At 41.7% G+C, this 21,512-nt stretch overlaps 1 protein-coding gene across 1 annotated transcript in view; it reads right to left on the bottom strand.

Moving 5' to 3' along the window:
• LOC122813841 (E3 ubiquitin-protein ligase TRIM39-like) overlaps positions 1-21,512 on the bottom strand; it is a 212,015-nt gene that overhangs the window by 30,906 nt on the left and 159,597 nt on the right. Inside the window, exons 3-4 of the mRNA XM_044086376.1 lie at positions 5,121-5,294; positions 4,706-4,930 (exon numbers count right to left, since the gene is read on the bottom strand). Coding sequence (XP_043942311.1) covers positions 4,706-4,930; positions 5,121-5,294 — 399 coding nt within the window. The remainder of the gene's footprint in view (positions 1-4,705; positions 4,931-5,120; positions 5,295-21,512) is intronic.

Genomic DNA, 21,512 nt, shown 5'->3' with positions numbered 1-21,512 from the left:
ATATGCTTTCCAAATCTGTCCAACACCCTGGACTCTCTATTAGGGTAATGGACAGCAGAGCTCTGCTCAACTAGCTCCTTTTTTGTGGCAACCTCCAGAGCCATAGCATCAACAGGGACTCCTTTGCTACAGTGGGATCTGTCTTTTGGTGGAGTCAAAATCCTGTCTGGATAATGGGGGATTCGTTCAACAGAGTTCAGTTCCTTCCATGCCCAGCAATAGAATAGGCTGATAAGCTCATCAGCCAGGGGAGTCACCCAAGCGTAGATCGGCCAGAACTAAAAGCTTCCAGAAATACTGACTCCTCCGGGAAATGATTATCTGAGGACAAAGAATCTTTCTGCTTGAGGTTCTCCAAAATGTCTCTAAATGAGACGTCATCAGGTGGTAATCTGAGAGACCCTTCCCCTTCATCGAAGTCAGTATCCTCTGTGAGAGATTCCAAAGGGGAATCTATGTGCCTCCTTTTACATGTTCTCTTATGGGGAACCTCCTCAGTGGGACAGTCTGGGTAGGTGTCCAAAGATATGGGAAGTTCCTCAAAGGGAACTGTCTGGATGCTAGATGGTACTGGTCAGCTCTGTGGAATAGGTCTTATAGGATAAGAGAGCAGACCTGCTGGGAGAACAGATGTAGGATCCAAAGAAGAGTGAGAGACTGGATCTCTTGGACAAGAGAAAACCCTCTCCACCACCTAGAAGGCAGATGGGCCAGGAGAAGCCGTGGATGGTCGCCTCTGAGCCACAAAATTCCAAAACAGGCAAGCCCCAAATCTGTCCCAATCCTTGCCTTCAGGAGGGAGCCAGACCAGAGCTATCAAGTGCCAAGGCATTGTCAGACCCCACTCTGGTGGACCTCCTGCATATCCGCAAAACAAACAGCACCAGAATTACCCGTTCTAAAGATTTAAACCTTGCCTGTGATATAAATTGGATCTATTGAAGAGACAGGTATGTATCCCAGAGACTACCCCTTCTCTGGAACAGGCTTCTCAACCAAGTGAAGCAGAGTTACCCCCTAACTCAATTCAAGTGTAACTTGGACAACTGGAAGAGGATCAGGAAATTCATCTCTGGTTTAGCCCGTATGTCTCTAATGGACACAGGCAGCCTGTAAATGGTTCATCTCCCAGTCTCCTGCTTGTAAATGTTTCACTTCCCAAGCCCTTGCTTACACTTATCAAGGGTACCAGAACTTGTTAGAGGTTTGAGATGCATGGCTAGGCTTAAAAAGGCCCTTGTGGCTGTTGCCTAGTACACACCTATGAACCTATAAGGATCTGAGGGGCAATGACAGCTCTGACAGCAATGGAGTAGATTTCGGCCCCACTGATCCAACACCAATGCTTTGGTTCCAAGACCCATCCTGACCTGAGAGAATAGGAGCAAAAATCAGTCAAGGAAACTGTCAGAGTCAAAGATGTAACCCTCTTCAGCTCTGACATGGATTCTCTTGGGACATTTGGATCCGAGGGCTCTGAAACCATGGGATGGATCAGAGAAGGAGATATTTCCATAGGGAAGTGGAAGAGAGGCTCACAGAGCCTATGGGAGATGGAGACGGAATATTCTCCATCTGAATCTGAGCTCTGAAGAACTTCCTCATCATCCTGTCTACTTTGGCCTCGGAGAGACTTCTATAGAACCTGACAGTCAAGGTAGTGAACTGTGGTCTAGTGTTTCCTTGGGGTTGTTTGCAGAAGGGGGGAAGGGAGCCTCGGAGACACCAGATCAATCATGAACTTGGGTGAGCGAGTTCTGGGAGTCTTTGAAACACCAGAGATTGGATCTGAGGTTTTGGATCCAATGGTTGTGTCAAAGATTTCCTTGACATAATTATCAGATCCGGGGCTTAGTATCCAAAGTTTTCCTTTTTGGATAGAAACAGGTAGGAACTGAAGATCTTCAATTTTTTTGAGGAGGCTCCGAAGTTGCAGAGGTAGAGGGTATCTTAGGAGATCTAAGTGGGGGCCTATTTATGGACACTGATGGAGCTTTGGAATGTTTGCTGCGGGTTTCAGCCCAGGAGAAGAAGGAAGAAAAAGAAGGGGGTAGTAATCACTTGAGGACCAACTTCTTCCCCCATCTGCAATAGCCCTAGAATTAAAAGCAGCATAAATTGTACAATTAGTATTAAGGTGGGCTGCTCCTAGACAATAAACGCACTGCCTGTGGGCATCAGAATTTAGGCTTTGCTGCCCACAGGAGGTGCATTTTTTAAATCCTGTTGGCTTCTCAGCTATAGTTTGGAAAAAAAGTAAAGAAAGCAAAGACAGAGAGAAACGTTTTTTTTTTTAACAGCAAAGAAAAGCTACCAACAATGGTAGAGGTAGTTATCCTAAAAAAAGGGTAGGAAAAAGTAAAATAAAGAAGAAGAGGTATCAACAATGGTATGCAACAAGAAACTACTCTAAAAGGTAGAAAAAAGGGAGAAGTAAAGGAAGTTACTGATGAGTAGAAACTCCAAACACTAAATACACAGACACAGAGGGTGTAGAGAGGTTAATTTAACAAGAATCCTTAAGAAAAAAAATGCACACAAAAGCTCAAAAGATTTAACCAAAGGCTCTGAGATAGGATCTGTATCCATGCGAGATGGCGGCAAATGAGATCTAAGGTACTACAGGCTAGCTGGGTTTTATGCGTAGAGGGAGGAGCTCAAGCATTGGATCCATAAGTCTGAGATATGAGGCTTAGATGGATCCGACGTCAGATTTGTAACCCAGATGTTGAAGAAAACTGAAAAGGAAAACATCAAATGATATTTTCCCTATATTACTATCGTTTATTTTCCCTATATCACTATCATTAAAGGTCCTTTAGGGGCCGTGTTGTTGCCTCACAGCAAGAGGTTCTCCCGTTCGATTCTCAGCTGGAGCACCTTCTGTGTGGAGTGTGCATGTCCTCCCCGTGGTCGAGTGACGTTTAAAGACATGCAGGTAGGTGCGTGCGTGAATGGGTGTGCCTTTCTTGAAGGTTGGGTGTCGGGCTGGCAACTCGGCACCTTAAAATCCACTGCCAATCATTAGCGGACCAGAGTTCCGCTGTGGCAACCCCTAACTGGGAAAATCCGAAAGACTTTTACTATCATTAAAGGTCCTTTCCTATAGAATATCTGAAAAGTAAGGCTTTGCTTGGCCATGTCTTTCCTCTTCCTTGGTCACATAATCTGGTGCTTCATTTAAGAGTGAGCGGTCCAATCTTTCATTTAGGCAGAATTTAATGGAAATGCAAAAGTATACAAGCAAAGCAGTTCTTGTAAATAGCTAATGAGGCCTCTCAACTGTGGGAGGAATGAAATTAGAGCAGCAACAATGCCGCAACTAGGCCTTCCTACATGCAAACATAGAAGCTGCACTACTTACTGCAAAACAGTGGAGCATACATTTTCAATGTGTTATTTCAGCAATGACAATTAAAGCTAAAAATAATTAGGGACAAAGGACTACAAATAGGAAAGTTTTAAATACTTGTTCAGTTCAGTTAAAAGAGATAACAAAATAATATTACTTGTATTAACTTATATTTTAACACAATAAGTATTCTGTTTGTGAAATTCTATTATTTCTTGAAAGTACTATGTTCTAATGTTTCCTAAAAAATAACACATTTCAGAAGGAGCAGAAGCAGGGAAGAATTGTGAGGCAACAAATCAAGGATGCCCCTAAAAACCAGAAACAGCTAAAAGTTAATGAGTCACAGACTTGTAAATTAAAGCAGGTTACTTTCAGTGCTGAAGGCTGAATCTTCATACAAGTTGGGTAAAAACAGCAAGGCATACGAATGGGATCACTTTAGGCCATGAGCCACTAAAGTTAATAACTCAATCTCCCCCTGGTGGCAGTTTGTTAGAACTAGCGGCTATTGATTTCGGATCCAAATGAATGTCAACATCAGTACATGGCAGAATTTGTATACCACACAGCCAGTAATTGCACACACGTGACAGGTGTGTTGAGAATGCTGTAGGCAATAAGACGGCTTAATTTCACACTCTACAAATAGCTTTGCTCATGCTATTTTGCTTTGCACTTGAAAGCTTTTCTGTGCAAGTCTATGATAGCTAATACACTGTCCTTGGTGAATGCATTGCAGTTATTAGTGAACAGCACTGTAAAAGACTGAAGACAAAGAAAAAAACAAAGAAATGTTAATATGTAGCAAGTCAAAGTCAGAGGAATCTAAATTCTCTTGTAACAGGAATGTAATTCAAGAATACAGTAGGGAAGGGGGACCAGGAAAGGACTGGCTGCAACTAAATGCCTTATGGCAAGCCACAAGCATGAATATCCAGCTGCTGCTGGACTGCAGAATGCAGCACTGAGGGTCTCTAAATACAAATGCACACAGGAATGCTTCAGATAGGCACATAATATTACCAGTATTCAAGCAGTCTAAAACACCATTTAGAAAATGAAGCAATTAGCTATGTGACAAATGTTTAGAAAAAAAGAAAAAGAACTATTACAAGCAGTAACATACACATAAAAAAGTACAATGACATGCTAAATGAATCAGTACCGCAGAATGCAACAAATGTTAACAAAGATGCATTTCTGTCAAACATACTAGAAGCAGAGTAATTAATATTAGCTACTGACTGCATGACTACAGCTTTAAGAAACTCAGTAAAAGGTGGACAAGCGCTTCTGTACTGCACTAACATAACAGAGTATAATACTTCAGAATGATTAGTAATTTCTTACCAAAGAAGGACTAATGGAATCAGATACTGCTTTCCGAATGGCATTGCTTGTAGTTCTGATGCTGTACAGAGTTTCCAGTACTTCATTCTGAGCCATAGGCTTTCCACTCATGATGTTTTCTATAAGCCTTTGTTCTTTAGTATGAAGATGTTCATGAAGTTGATTAAGAATTTCATGCAATGCGGCAAATTCAGTATGGACAAGCAACTCTAAATTACTTTTTTCCTGGGGGAGGAGTACAAACAAACAAAAAAGTATGAAAAAACATTTAAGTTATTTTTTAAATGAAAAATAAGAATGACAGTCTGTTCTTAACAAAATGGGGAAAGCCTAATGAGAAGCACAATCACATACTGGTGTTCATCTGGAACACAGACCCTGTTTAAAGTAAGTAACAAGATTGTCTGACACCCACCTGGCCATCAGTTGTGGTTATAGAGTCTGACATTTCAGTTAAGCTTGTTCCTTGTGGGGACTCTTCTAATGACACAAATGATTTGCTACGTTTCCATATTACTGCTTTTCTTCTAGGCACTTGATGACATGTTCCATTGCTCTCCACAATAGCTTCCTGTGGTTCTGGAAAGCTCTAAATAAAGATACAGATATGATGATTTTATTCCAACCCAGTGCAGATGCAGATTATTCCAGATTCTTCTACAGTGGTGCCATGACAGTGTTGCTCAGTAATACTACAGCATCTAAGCATCATTCACAGAGTCTGGCCAGTATTCTTTTAGCAGTCATAGACATAAAGACTTTATAACCTTGGTTTAAAACGGAAATGGGCCTATATGAAGCTGGATCTGATGGGTCTTTACTATCTTTAGGTATTACAGCAATCACAGCTGTTTTTCCAGAATGTTAGTGCATCTCCTGCTTTTAAAATACTTTTAAACAAAACCTTCCAGATCATTATCACATTCTTCCCTATTAGCTTCCAATATTCCACTGGAATACCATCTATTCCTAGAGACTTTCATGCCGATTGGTTATACATCACCATTTTTATCTCATCTCTTCCTATCTTACCTTTTAATTGTTGAGCTTCATCTACCTCTAACCATGGAATATTTAAGTCTTCCCTAAATATTTTCATTTGTACTTTTTCTTGATTTTCCCTTTCTCTGCTTTATATGCATTTTCATAAAATTTCTGAAATATCTCTAACACCTCTACAGAATCTCTATTTATTTTTCTTGTTACAGGCTCCCTAAATTTGGCAAAAATCCTTTCCACTTTTTGTTGCCTAAGTTGTTGTGCCAAAGATTTTTTGAGCTATAGAGTTATTAGTACTCTGCAACTGCACATGTTCGTATTCTCAGATTCCCTTTATTTTGCAATACTTTAACTTTTGTCAGCTCCTCTAAATATTTCCTGTTAGTTCTTAACCAGATCTTATTTTGTTTTATTTCTACCCGATTTATAAACTCTGCTTTCGTTTTATCCCACTCACTAGCTATAACCTCTGTATTACTTTCTATCTTCCCTAATAACTCTTGAGTAATTACCACTACACAGTCCTTTTTAACAGGTAGGAGGGAAGCACCAGTCTATCACCTTTACTTCATTACCCTGCATTTTATCTTAGTAATTTGTGGTGCGTAATCTGAAAAAGTTATTAGATGTATGTCAAAGTTTTCAATTATATGGACATGTTCCTGTGAAATATAATTTCTGTCTAGTTTAGCCAATTTATCATACATTGGGGAATAATATGTAAATTCTAAGTTTCTACTACTGAATTTGTATCTTTGATACCAAATATTTTCAAAAATTTCTTCAGAAATCTACCCTCGGTTGTTATATTTTTCCTTCTAGCCCCCCTTCCCCCGATATACCCTCATTGTTGCAAAATAAATTCCAGTCCTTACTAATAAACAATATTCCCTGCTTAAAGTTGATAATTTCTGGCCAAATTTTGTTAAGCTCCATAATAATGTTAGGTAGAATTTTAATACATGCCAGCGTAGTCCCTGTGCTACCACAAATCCACAATTGTTACCTTTTTTCCCCTCTTCTCTTACTATTGGAGCTTTCTAGCAATTAATATAAATACTAATCTTTACTGTTGTCCCCGATTTTCTGCTAAATATCCACCCTGAAATCCTTTCTTTATCAAATTCACATGCTCATTTATTTCTAAATGTGTCTTCTGTAGCATTGTTATTTGCACTCTGCATTTCTTAATATAATTAAATATTCTTTACTTTTTGTCTATACCTGTGAGACCACTCACATTCGAAGATTAATATGGAAAGTGTCACCATTACGGTAAGAACTTATTATTCCCATCTATTATATACAGCAGCTTTTTTAATTCCCTATTTCCTGACTTTGTGATACATTCACCCACTAATGCTTGGTACAGTTTTTTCCTTATCATGTGCCTTGGAACTTAAGTCACATTTTACAAGACTTTTTGTTTTAACAAAAACTCTCAAACAAAAAAAAAACAAACACTCTCCAAGAACACCCCTATAACCTGTTAATTTAATACAAACACACATAACTGCGTATCTGCAAAAAGGTTTACTATCAAAATGTGGAACGGCACTTATGGGGAAACTGGGATGGTCAAATGCATGTTTTCCAGTTTCTGTAATGCCAAACCAGATATGTTCAATTCCTCATTAGCAAATGGCAGTGTGAATTCACTAATGTGGGACTGACGTTCTGATAACAGATCGCACTACAGTGGGGATTGGGGAAATTTACACTTTTCCTCACTGTAGTGCGATCTTGGAGTCAGAATATATAATATGCAGGGGGTGTGGGGGGTGCACGGGGGCTTGCCCACCACAAAACTGTAAAAGCTTTGCTGTAGATGTATAATTCCTATGGCAGCTTCAGCAAAGTGTCTGAAGGTCTGATGTTACCTCCTGATATTTTGAATAACTGCAAATGCGGATGTCAAGGTGATGATTTCCCACATTCTGTAAAAGTGACATTCGCAAATCGAAGTGTCAGTTCGAGTAATTAAATAGATTTTGTTTTGAGATTCAACATTTTGATAGCAAACCCTTCAAGTAATGACATTTAACCCTCCTAATAGGAACATTTGTCCCAGATAGACAGCTGCTACCACAGGCCTTAATTAATCATAATCCAAAAAAGAAGTTATGTATTCACCATAACATTCCATCTGTGTTGTCCATTTTCATTTTTTCTCAACAGTTGGGTTCAGATTGGAAGAAATTCAATAGCTATGATATTGTAAATATGTAAATAGGTTCTTACATGTTGATTAATATTCTGCTTGCACAGGATGTTTAAAGAGTTGGATAGTGCTATGTTACATGTCTAACTGTGCATGTTTGTGCAGGAGATTCTAAATGCAGACTGTCTCAGAGTCAGCTGATCTACAGATGATGTCATCAGAATGTGTTCAAATGCTCTGTGTTTACTGTTAGAGACTGAAAAACAGGATGGAACTTTAATAAACAACTGTTTGTGGATTTTCAAAGCGTAAAATGAAAATAAGAACTGGAACAGTTGAGACAGTTACTCTAGTTTATAAAAGAACATGCGGAAGATGGTTTGAACAGTTGAGTTGAGTTGCTGTATTAGTTGAGTTCATTTCACAGTCGATACCCAAAGAACTCACCAAGAACTGTAAGCCTGCCTTTGCTGTATCGAAATATTTTAGTTTAGATCAGGGACAGTGTTTTCTTTAGTCAGACAGGAAATTATAGCTAACCAGTGACAGTTTTTCTAAATGTTGGATCTCTGTCCTTTGGTATTAATTTCATTTACCTGGTGAGTGAATTCTGTTTCCTTATTGAAATTACTATTTTACATTTTTAATAATTTTGCTCATTATTAAATATTTTTATTATCTTACATTGTGGCTAGTCAATTAGTGTATTCTTTAGTGACTTAGGAGTGTTTATACCTGCTTTAATAATTCTCAGGCCACTCCAAAGTCTGGCTGCTTTAGGTCATTTGCTACCATTTGTTTTGCTATCTAAATTTAATAATTGGACACCCTTTGAAAGGTTATGTAGATACTCTGATTAGTGGCAGCATTTTTATTGTATCATTTTGGGGAAGGGATAGAGCTGGAAATCTGTCTCAGACTTTCCAGAAATGTGTGGATGTGTAAGATTTAATTTATTTAAGTGTAAGTGTATCAGAGATCTTACACTGAGACACATTGCTCTGGTGTGTGCATTAAGGAATTGCATTAGGGGTGGACAGAAGTATACAGTCCAGTCCCTGGTTATTAAGCATGTTTCTGTTGTGGTCTTAGGGGAAATTGTGAAATATTACTCCAGTTTAAGTGATGGTCTCACATTGGAGTCAGTAGTGAGGATTGAAATTCCTTAGTTACTGACCCAGGGATAGTAGGGGACATCACATATTGGTGAAAGTTCAGTGGGATATTAACTGGCTGTCACATATTGGTGGCAGTGGTGGGATACTAATTGGATATCACATATTGGTGACAGCTTAGTGGGGTTTTTAATTGGACTTCAGTAGCCTTTGGGTAGTTATCATTAAGGTGTGCACTCTCAACAGCCAGAAGATAAACATACAGAATTTCAGTCCACAACAGTTTTATTTGTTTTTAGTTAGTTAGTCAGGGATAGCAGGCAAAGATGTCAGCAGAAGACTATAGCACACTCTTTACCACTATGACTCAAGCACGATTTTCAAGTGACCCTTGAAAAACAACACAAGAAAAATGGTTCTGTCTGGGAATATTTCAACCCACTCCTCTCCTGAACAATCCGGTTAATATCCTATTGAACAGCCACCAATAATGTGATGTTCCCTACTACCCTGGGTTAGTAACTAAGGAACTTCAATCCTCACTACTGACTCCAATGTGAGACCATCACTTAAACAGGAGTAATACTTTACAATTTCCCCAAACAGCACAACAGGAACATGCCCTATAACATGGGACTGGACTGTATACTTCTGTCCATCCCTAATGTAACTCCTTATTACACACTCCAGAACAATATATCCCAGTGTAAGACATTTGATACACTCACACTTAAATAAACTGAATATCACACATCCAAACATGTCTGGGAAAGCCTGACACAGATTACCAGCTGTGTCCCTTCCCCCAAATGATATGGTAAAATGCTGCCACCAACTACAGCATCTACATGCCATTTCAAATGGGTGGCCAATTATTAAAATTAGGTATTAAAACAAATGGTAGCAAATGACCCAAAGCAGCCAGGATTTTGGAGTGGCCCCAGGAAAATATACTGATTGATCAGCCACAATATAAGATAATATAAATACTTAATGAGCAAAATGATTAAAAATATAAAACAGTAATGTCAATAAAAAAACAGAATTCCATCACCAGGAAAATTAAATTAATATTGAAGGATAGAAATCCAACATTTAGAAAAAAACTCGGACTGATTAGCTATAATTTCTTATCTAACTGAAAAATGCTGTCCCTGATTTAAACTAAATATCACAACAGAGCAAAGGCAGGCTTACCATTTTTGGTGACTCCTTTGGGTAGCCACTGCTCAGTACAACTGTTTACACAACTCAACTAAACACAACTAAACAACTACTACAACTCAACTGAACAACAACTACCATAACTGACTCCAACTGCATTCAGCAGGCCCTTTTATAGACTAGGTTAACTGTCTCAACTGTTTCAGTTTTTATTTTCATTTCACCATTTGAAAATCAACAGACAGCTGTTTATTAAAGTTCCTTCCTGTCTTTCAGTCTCTGAAAGTAAACACAGAACTGGATACATTCCAATGGCATCATCTACAGATCAACTGACTCTGAAACAGCCCACAGTTAGAATCACCTTCACAACCATGCACAGTTAAATGTCTAACAGAACACTGTTCAACTTTTTAAAACATCCTGTACAAAGTATTAATTAACATACAAGATCTTATTTACAATATCACAGCTAGTCATGCTGGCATATAATACACAGGTTAATCTGAAATTATGTACAAACCTTCAACCAGACATGCTAGCACAGATGACAGTGTCTAATTTATTCACATTTCTCCCCCTATGACTTAAGCACAATTTTCAAGTGACCCTTGAAAAACAACACATGAGAAAATGGGTCTGTCTGGGAATACTTCAACCCACTCCTCTCGTGGACAATCCATCTGCACTGGCATTATTAACTCCACTGCAGTGTTATATTGTTATGTCATATGCTTGCAGCCCTAGACTCCACTTCAGTAACTAGGAATTCTGCTTGCTGACTCTATTTATCCATGTTAAAGGGTTATGATCTGTGAGTATGGTAAATTTTCTTCCATAAATACAGGGATGCAGCTTCAGAAATGCCCATATTATGGATAGACATTCTTTCCCCACAGCTGCATAACATTCTTCCCTGGGTTGAAGTCTACAGCTAAGATATACCACTGGGTGATCTTCTCCTTCTGAGGAAACTTGGCTAAGTATAGCCCCCATCCCATAATTTGAAGCACCTTCTTGCATAACAAACTTGTTGGTATAATCTGGGCTGGCTAACACAGGGGTCCTCCTAAAATTTCTTTAAGGTTTTGGAATGCCTGCTCACAATCTGTTGTTCACACTACCTTATCCAGTTTATTTTTCCTAGTTAGATCAGTAAAGGGTGCAGCTATTGTACTATAATTGGGCACAAATTTTCTATAGTACTCCACTATCCCTAGAAATACTCCTAATGGCTTTTTAGTAACAGGAACTGGCCACGTTTGAATAGCTTCCACTTTGACAGGTTCTAGACTAATCTTACCACTGCCCACTCTGTGTCCCAAGAAAGTGACCTCTGCCATACCCACCTGACCCTTACTGGGTTTAATGGTTAACCTTGCCCTTTTAAAATGGTCTGCAAATGTCCATGGCATATTATTTAATGTAGAGTTTAACCTCTCCACAAGACCATTAGTCTGGGGATGGTAGGGGATGGTCTTGAGATGTTTCACCCAACAATGCTTCCACAAACAAGTCAGCAGGTCTGACTTGAAGTTGGCATCTTGATCAGTCAGTATCTCCCTCAGAAAATCTACCCTACTGAAAATTTCTAGCAGAGTATTTCCATCTTTTCTGCCTCAAGAGATGACAGAGCCACTGCTTCAGGGTATTTGGTAGCATAAATCACTACCACCAGAATAAACATCTTTACCATAGAACTTGGAGTACTCAGGGATCCCACAATATCTATGGTCACCCTCTGAAATGGCTCTTCATTGACAGTAACAGGAACTAGCCATGTTTGAATAGCTTCCCCTTCCTTAGGAAGCCTAGTAACTTCCGACAGCTGTGCCTCACTGACAATCTGGGTACTATCATTCACCTCTGTCCTTGCAGTCACCTTGTCCAAGGGAACATCAGCACCTACCAGCAGCTGTAGCTCACTTTCACACTTACTGCTACAGAGTAGCTCCTTCTCTGAAACAGCTACAACACCAGTCCCAGCTTCAGGTATGAGATCTGTCTGGGTCTCCTGAAGGCTACCGGACCTACATGCCTGTCTCCAAGCCTGACTGCGTGTCACTGCATCATCAAAGTCATTCCCTTTCAGGACATCTGCAAGAATACCCTTAAACACACCTACTTGCTTGCTTCCTCTTCCACCCTCCCAGTCAAAATGAACCCTAACCAAAGGTATTTAGAATGGAGTCCCTCCTAAAGCTCTGACTGGAGTGGACTTTCCAAGCAAGTACTGCTCTTCTCCAACCACAGCAGACCTCACAATGGTTATATTAGAAGCTGTCTCTCTCTTAGCAGTGACCCATTTACCATATACTAAGATAGGATATACATTTTGGTGACAGTTTGGCATCCCTGTTGTTTCCAAACAACTTACCACTGGCAGTTTGTCATCCCCACTTGCTGGCACCTTCACCTTCTGTTTCTCACCTTGCCTTGATGGACATTTGGCTGCTATTTGGCTCCTATGGTTACATTTGAAAAATCAAATCCCTAACTGTGTACTTGGACTAGTAGTTTCCCGTTACTGGTGTACTCCATTGGAGTGGTTTAGACTGCCCCCATAGGCTTCCTTATGTCCATACTGGGCATATCTTTCTTATGCACTGGCACTCTGTTTGCTAAATAGAGATCCTCTTTTCTCCCCAGCTCCTCCGCATAGTTACACTCTCGATCTGCTAATCAGATTCTCATCTCATCCGACAAAGTACTGATGGCCTGTTCCCTAACAAAAGGTCTGCCAGTCCCTCAAACATGATGACCTGACACCCACTCATCCATCTGCGAAAGTAAGTACTTAAAACAGCAATATAAACATGTACACATCTGCCTTGCGTCTGTGTTCACAAAAATGTTTCTATAAGCTTCAGGTGTTAGTTTAAACGAATCAAGAAAGCAGTTTTTAGTTTATAATAATTCAAACAATCTATATCAGACAGTTTTGACATGGCCTGAACAGCTTTGCCATGGAGTAAGGGAGTCAAGAGCCAAACCCAGAGCTAATGGTCAACATCATACTGTCTACATACTCTCTCAAAAATATGACTAAAATTATCAGTCATCCCCATCCCTGTATTGAGGAAAAAAATGTACTGACCTTTACAGCTTTTAGGGTCCAGTTATCCCTTCCCATTACCTCCATGACCTTCTCGAAGGGTAAGAAGCTCCACTTTATGCCAGTGCTATCTCTCATTTTCTTTGGCTTCTAAATGACTCAGTCTCTATGCTGATTCCAATTCAGTTCGTTTGGCCTCCAGTTCATATTGACAGACCTTCTCTTCAGCCACCAGTTCATATTGGCACTGCCCATCCCTTTCTTCAGCCTCCAGTTTTCCCTTTCCTCAGCCTCCAGACGTCACATTCTATCCTCAGTCTCCAGGTGCAGTCTCTCTAACTCCAGACAGAATCTCAGGTCCTCTGAAGAAAATGTTAACTTTCCTGTCTCGGCAGGCTGTACATCCCCAATACCAAACTGGATACACTCTAAATGGCTGGTCTGAGCTGAAACTGCAACTAAGGCTGAAATCACTGCTTCCTTAGTCTGGTAGGCATGCATCCAGTCCTCTGGCTTCACACTCCCTGGCCACCTGGTTCTTTGTCAGCTTACTATAGTCTTCTACTGACATCTTTGCCTGCTGTCCCTGACTAACTAACTAAAAATAAATAAAACTGTGGTGGACTGAGATTGTGTATGTTTACCTTGTCCAAAACGTATATAATATCCACGGGACCACCACGGCAACCAAAAACTAAAGATGTATATGCCAAACAATTCTCATAGACTTTTTCAGTCAATAACTGGAACGACATAAAACTTTTAGTTATGTACTCACCATAACTTCAGATGTTTGGGATCCATCTCGCCTGCATTCTGACTGATGGGTTCGGAGCCGATCCCTCGGCTCCGACTCGGCACGCTTATGCCAAAGAGCGAAGTCTCTTATTGGCTGAGCTTACTATATCCCAGGATGCACCACTACCAGTCCCCCAGATCTAGTTTGTCCGCATACATGCACACATGCACGCACTGCTTATATAACATTGACAGATGATACAAGATAAAAACAGTAGAACTGAAACCGTTCAATCTCTTCTGATCTCCAAGGCAGGGGGAAGGAGGGTGGGTATTAGGAATGTAGGCGAGATGGATCCCAAACATCTGAAGTTATGGTGAGTACATAACTAAAAGATGTTATGTGATCCTATCTCGCCTACATTCTGACTGATGGGACAGCGTCCCTAGCACCTGAATCCTGGGTGGCTCACTGGAAAACACTCCTGAGTACAGTGGAACCAAATGATGCTCGCCCTTTAGATGCCACATCCAATTTATAGTGGGAAATGAAAGTGTGCGGGTTGGACCAAGTAGCCGCAGCACAAATCTCAGAAATAGCGAGCTTGGAATGGAATGCAATAGAGGTAGCCATAGCTCTAGTAGAGTGAGCTTTGACGGATGTTGTAAGTTGTTTATTTGAAGAGGAATAAGCCTGAGTAATGCAATCTCTAATCCATTTGGCAATAGTAGCTTTAATGATGGTTTTTCCCAGTTTATTATCTGAAAAGGACACAAACAATTGATCTGTCTTTCGAATTTGTTGAGTCCTGTCTAGATAGAAGCGCAATTGCCTGTGAACATCCAATGTATGCAAGGTGTATTCCGCTTTGTTTGAAAATTTTGGAAAGAAAACTGGTAGCTCTAGAGATTGTTGGAGACAGAGATTAGAACAAACTTTTGGAACAAAAGATGGATTAGGCCTAAGTGATACTCTATCCTTGTGAAAAATCAAATACGGTGGTTTGATAGATAGGGCTTGAAGTTCTGAAACTCTTCTTGCAGAGGTAATTGCAACTAAGAAGGCAGTTTTCCAAGACAGATATTTCAACTCACATGTAACAGCCGGTTCAAAGGGGAAAGATGTTAAGGTACGAAGTACCAAATCAAGATCCCACGGAGGCGCAGGATGAAAAACTGGGGGTCTTAAAAGTACAGCACCTTTCATGAAAGTTTTACATAATCTGCTGCTCATCAACGGTGGGTCTATGGATTCGTGAAATTTGGAGATAGCTGCTAGTTGGACTTTAATAGTAGAGACTGAAGATCCTTGATTAAACAAGGATGTTAAAAATTTTAAGACCTCTGGTATCGGGGCAGTAATAGGGTCTAAGCCTCTAAGTTGAGCCCAGATAGCAAACCTCTTCCACTTACTGTGATACAATTTCTTAGTGGAGGGTTTGTGGGCTGAAGATAAAATGTGAATAACTTCCGGGTCCAAGATGTGATTTCTGACTAAAGTCGGAAGTGGAGGAGCCAAGCTGTTAATTTCAAAGTGTGAAGGGACTGGTGCTGTTGTCCCGACTGATGAATCAGAAGGTCCGGAGTTAGATCCAAAAACCAAGGACCGTCCAGAGCATATTTCTTTAGGTAGGGGAACCATACCTGACGAGGCCAGTACGGAGCAATTAGAATCATTGTGGACCCCAATTGGGAAGCTTTCTGGATGACTTTGGGGAGGAGCGGAACTGGAGGGAAAGCATAAAGTAGTCCTGTTGGCCAAGGTTGGACTAGAGCATCCGTAGCTGCCTCCCCTTGACGCGGGGTCAAGGAAAAGAACCTTTTGCACTTCGTGTTTTGTGGTGTTGCAAACAGGTCGCAGCACGGGGTCCCCCATCTTTTGAAAACCTGAGCTGCTACTGTTTCGTTCAGGGACCACTCGTGAGGAGAGAGAATAGTCCTGCTTAGTCTGTCCGCCAATACATTGGATTTCTCTGGAATGTGGGTCGCTACCAGGAAGCGGTTGGTAGCTACCGCCCATTCCCACACCCTCATGGCCTCTCTGCAAAGGGGGTAAGATCTGGTCCCTCCTTGTTTGTTTAGATACCAGACCACTGGCATGTTGTCTGTTTGGATAGCGATAATGCCTTGAGGGAGAAACTTGTGGAGGGCCTGTAGGGACAGAAGTACAGCCCTCATTTCCAACACATTGATATGGAGAAATGTTTCGTTTGGAAGCCAAGAACCCTGAACTGACCTGCCCAGACAATGCCCCCCCACCTCGTCTGGGAGGCATCCGTTGTCAAGGTGGCCACCGGAGGGGGTATAACAAAAGGTCTTCCCTGATTCAGATTGGATGGCTGAAGCCACCAGCGGAGGTCCCGTTTGCACGTTTCTGTAATCAGTATGTGATGATTGAGAGGGAGATCCTGAAAAGACCATTGTGTCGATAACAGCCACTGAAGAATCCTCATGTGCAATCTTGCCAGAGGAACTAGAAGAACCGTGGCAGACATTGAACCTAAAAGTTGCAGGACCAACCTGGCTGGGGCTTTGGATCTTAGAAGCAGGGCTCGGACTTGACCTTGTAATGTCTGTATCCTTTCGGTAGGAAGGAAGATTCGCATCAATTTTGAGTCTATCTCTGCTCCTATGAATCTTATGCGCTGAGAGGGCAGCAAGACAGACTTTGACCAGTTGAATGTAATTCCCAGGGAAGCACCCAGGGAGATGGTGGCTTGTAGGTTCTCTAGTAGAAGATGCCTGGTGGTGGCAGTCAGGAGCCAGTCGTCCAGATAGGGAAACACTTGGAATCCGAGACTCCTCAGGTGAGCAGTCACTACTGCCAAACACTTGGTGAACACCCTGGGGGCTGTGGTGAGACCAAAGGGCAGTGCACAAAAATGGAAATGACTGTCTCCCAGGCTGAAGCGCAGATACCTCCTGGACGCCTGATGTATCGGTATGTGATAATAGGCGTCCTTGAGATCTATGGAGCACATCCAAACATCCTTCTCCAACAATGGGAGAATGGATTGTAAAGTGACCATTCGGAATTTGGACTTCATGACGGACTGGTTTAGTTTGCTGAGATCCAAAATGGGTCTTAGGTCCCCTGTCTTTTTTGGCACTAAAAAGAACCTTGAGTAATTTCCGGATCCGATCTGGTCTGTGGGGACCGGTTGGATGACTCCTTTTTCTAGCAGCTTTGAAGCTTCTACGGCTGCAACTTCCCTTTGACTGGGTGGTGGGTCCGGGATTTTTTTGGACGGTGGGGGTGAGTGTGTGAAGGGAATGGTGTAACCTCCGGCAATAACCCGAAGCACCCATCTGTCCTGAGTAATGGACTCCCAGGCTTTTAGGTGCTTGGCAAAACGGCACCCGACTGGCTCCGGAGCAGCACAGCCGGGCAATCCCTCATGAAGTGTGGGAGGCTGAAGACCCACGAAAGGACTCGCGGTCTCCAGTGTTGCGGTGCCCTCTGCCGCCTCTGGGACGGCGTCTCCCAGAAAAATTTCCCCGTCCTCTGCCTCTGGAAGGGGAATCTTCCTGCTGTTGAGGAAAGAACTTCTGTGATTTGCGGAACCACATCTTCCCTCCTCTTTTAGCCTTGGGATAAGGCCGAAAGGGAGTGGAATAACGTGCTCCTACGGCAGATAAAGTCTTTCCTTCTTGCTCACAGCAGGTAAGAGTGTCTTTTACCTTGGGTCCAAACAAAGAGGACCCATCAAAGGGAGCGTCGGCAAAGGAAGACTTGAAGACCTCCGCGAAATGACACAAACGGAGCCAGGCTTGTCTCCGTAGAGCCACGCCTGTGCCTGCCGCTCTGCCCGCCCCTTCGGCCGCATATGAAATGAGCCTCATGGACGATTTAGAAATCGAGGTAAGGATAGCCAACTGAGAGCTAACCGACTGGGCTAGCTGCTCAGGTAGGTTACCTGAGAGGGAGTCTGACAGCTCCTTGACCAGATCCCTCTGTAGTCTAGTGAAATGTGCCAAATAATTCAGGGACCTCAGAGTGAAGGCCGCTGAAGTCAGGGTGCGCTTCCGTGCATCGTCCATGCTCCTAGACTCCTTATTAGGAGGATGGACGGACGTTGAAGCCTCTGCCACGTCCTGCTGGGTAGCAGATGCCACCACCATGGCATCTACAGCCACGCCTTTCGTTAAGAACTCCTTCTCGGGTGGGGCAGACAAAAATTTGTTAGGGCGAGAAGGCACTGGTTCCACAGTATCTGGATGTTCCCACGCCCTCCGACAAACCAAATCCAGGAGCTCGTCGAAGGGCGGAGACACCCAGGAGGCGGAGGGCTGAGCCCCGAAGGCCTTGAGAAACACTGACTCATCAGCGGAGGGGGGTTTGGACCCTAGGATCTCTACTGGCTCCACCAGCACCTGCTCCGACGGAGCCGAAGCGGTCGGAGGAGGAATGGCAATGGAGTGGGCTATCAGCTCCGAAGCCAATTGGGTCGGAGCCGAAACAAATTTTTGAAAGACTGGGGACTGGAACAGTCTTTGGAGCACCCTGTCTATGTCCGAATCCGACATCCTCGATGACCTGGAAGAGACGGAACGGGTCCGAGTAGGTCTCACCAACGGCTCCAAGAGACTAGGGGACCGGCTCCGAGGCGACTCGATAACTATCGGCGCCGAAGGAGTGTCTAAACCAATTTCCATCGGTGCCGAAGAGGACTTCGGCGCCGAGGAGGAAGTGTCTGAGCGGACAACCTTCATCAGCTCCGAGATCAGTGGAGCCGATGAAGGTGACCCACCTCTCGATGCCCCAGCCGTCGGCTCCGAACCCAGAGGAGTCGAGACTGGAGGCATCGAGGCAGACCGTTCCACCCTCGGCTCCGAAGTCCGTGGAGCCGAAGGAGAAGCCTGCCTATGTTTTTTGGCGGTCGGGTCCGACGGACTGGTCGGAGCCGACGCCCTTTTCTTTTTAGCAGGAGAAGGAGAGGATGCTAATGCTTCTTCAAAAGAGGGTTTTATAAGGCCTTTCAATATAAGTTTATTTTTCCTCTCTTGGAGGACCCTCGAGGAAAACGCGTGACACACGCTGCAGGACTCCTGCAAATGTTTGGCGCCCAAACAATACACACAGAGAGAGTGGTCATCTGTGATTGACATCTTAAAATTACACTTAGTGCATTTCTTAAAGCCCGAAGGCCTAGGAGCCTGAGACATTATAGCCACAAAATTAGTAACCCTATCACAGAAAAAAAACACACACTTCTTTTTCTTTAAAGACTGTCACTACAATAATTTTACGGTTGCCGATTAAGGTTGTCAGTCCGACAACAAGAGAAAGTTAACTAAGGGGATCCAAAAACCCCTAAGGATTTGAAAACAATTAACTGACAGGGAAAAAGGCCCTACAATTCAAAGGGGCCTCTAGCCAAAACAAACACGCAACCACACACAAAATTTTACCACAAAAAAATCACCAGTCACACACAAAGGAACAATATAGCTGTTAAAACAGCTTTTTGTAGAAGAATCAGAAAATTCCTGACAGAAAAAGTTAGTGAAAACACTACTTAGCTCAGCCAGCTCGAGACCACGTCTTTGCTAGTTAGCGGCAAACGAGATCTGGGGGACTGGTAGTGGTGCATCCTGGGATATAGTAAGCTCAGCCAATAAGAGACTTCGCTCTTTGGCATAAGCGTGCCGAGTCGGAGCCGAGGGATCGGCTCCGAACCCATCAGTCAGAATGTAGGCGAGATAGGATCACATAACATCGTATATTCTGATTTTATTATTAACAAACAAAGTTAGCGTTTTCACCACGAAGGCTTCATCAGACTTTACAAAACTATGCAGCGTAACAATTAATATACTCTCAAGTTAATTAAAAACATGACATCACTTCCTGCAAATTAATAAATCACAACTTAAAACCATAGATGTGCAATATAAAATGCAATATAAAATGTTTCCAACTATAATGGTCTCCTATTAAAAACAAAACCCTTAAAACATTCTCATTAAAAAGCATACATTAATAACCCATGGTGTCTTGGTACATAAATTTATAAAACAAACATATTCAGTAACATAGAAGCTAAGTTGTAGTTAATTAAAATTAGTAGAACAAATACAAAGCTATATGTGCATGTTTACCAACTTTTATGAATATATTCTTCATAAAAATAATGTATAAAAACCTAGATATCAATAAATAAATATATAAATAATATATATGTACATAAAAATGAAATTAGATATTATGAATAAAAACAATATAAACAAGAATAATGAAATATCATTCAATCTAAAATCAAGTTTCTTACACTAATTCTTGTATACCTTCAGTCTCCTATTACTTAGAATAGGTTTTAAAGGAATTTTGTCATTTATACCAGGTTTTCTATCAGCTCTAAATTTAATTATCCATTTTATCTCACAACGCTCAGTGAAATTATTAATATTACCTCCACGAGCGTTGGGGTAAATGACTTGTAACACTGAAAATTTAAACTGATGTGTGGAATCTGTAGAAGAAACATGCCTAGCTAATGCATTATGTTCATTTCTTAACCTCATGTAATAATCATGCTCCCTAATTCTTTCTCTTAATCTTCTATTTGTTTTCCCTATGTAAAATGTGGTACACATTGTGCATCGAGCTAAATATATCACATTATGTGTCTGACAATCAGCCGTAGCTGTAAGAGGGTAAACATATTGTGTAACCGGATGTATGAGAATTGTTTGGCGTATACATCTTTAGTTTTTGGTTGCCGTGGTGGTCCTGTGGATGTTATATACATTTTGGACTGTTTTATCTACATTTATTAACATTTTTGTGGAACCTTTACTTCTACTGAGCTGCCATCTTTTAGTTTTGCCTATGTTTACCTTGTGGCTGTTGATAGTGCACACCTTAATGACAACTACCCACAGGCTACTGAAGTCCAATTAAAAATCCCACACTGCTGCCACCAAAAATGTGATGTCTGGTTAATATCCCGCCAAACAGTCACCAATAATGTGATGTCCCCTACTTTCCTGAGTCAGTAACTAAGGAACTTCAATCCTCACTACTGACTCCAATGTGAGACCGTCACTTAAACAGGAGCAATATTTCACAATTTCCCCTAACAGCACAACAGGAATATGCTCTATAACATGGGACTGGACTGTATACTTTTTCTACTCCTAATGTAACTCCTTTTTCCACACTCCAAAACAATATATCAGTTTAAGACTTCTGATATACTCACACTTAAATTGAATATCACACATCCAAACACTTCTGTGATAGCCTGGCACAGATTTCCAGCTGTGTTCCCTTCCCCCAAATGATACAGTAAAACACTGCCACCAACCACAATGTCTACATGCCCTTTCAAAGGGGTGTCCAGTTATTAAATTTAGGTATTAAAACAAATGGTAACAAATGACCCAAAGCAACAAGGTTTTCAGAGTGGCCCGGGAATTATCAAAGCGGGTATAAGCACTCTCAAATCATTAAAGATCTGAAAACAGATTGCAGCAAGTTTGGCCCCATCAGCAAAAAATAATTTCTGCCACCTTCTTGTTGAGAGACACAAGAATGGACCTGCTCAATTTATATGCTGTCTCGTTGCACTT

Source organism: Protopterus annectens, chromosome 10.part0, assembly GCF_019279795.1.
Source record: "Protopterus annectens isolate FY-2018-M chromosome 10.part0, PAN1.0, whole genome shotgun sequence".
Taxonomy (NCBI): Eukaryota; Metazoa; Chordata; order Ceratodontiformes; family Protopteridae; genus Protopterus; species Protopterus annectens.
Note: the sequence above shows the minus strand (reverse complement) of the source record. Positions and strands in the feature narration are given on the sequence as shown.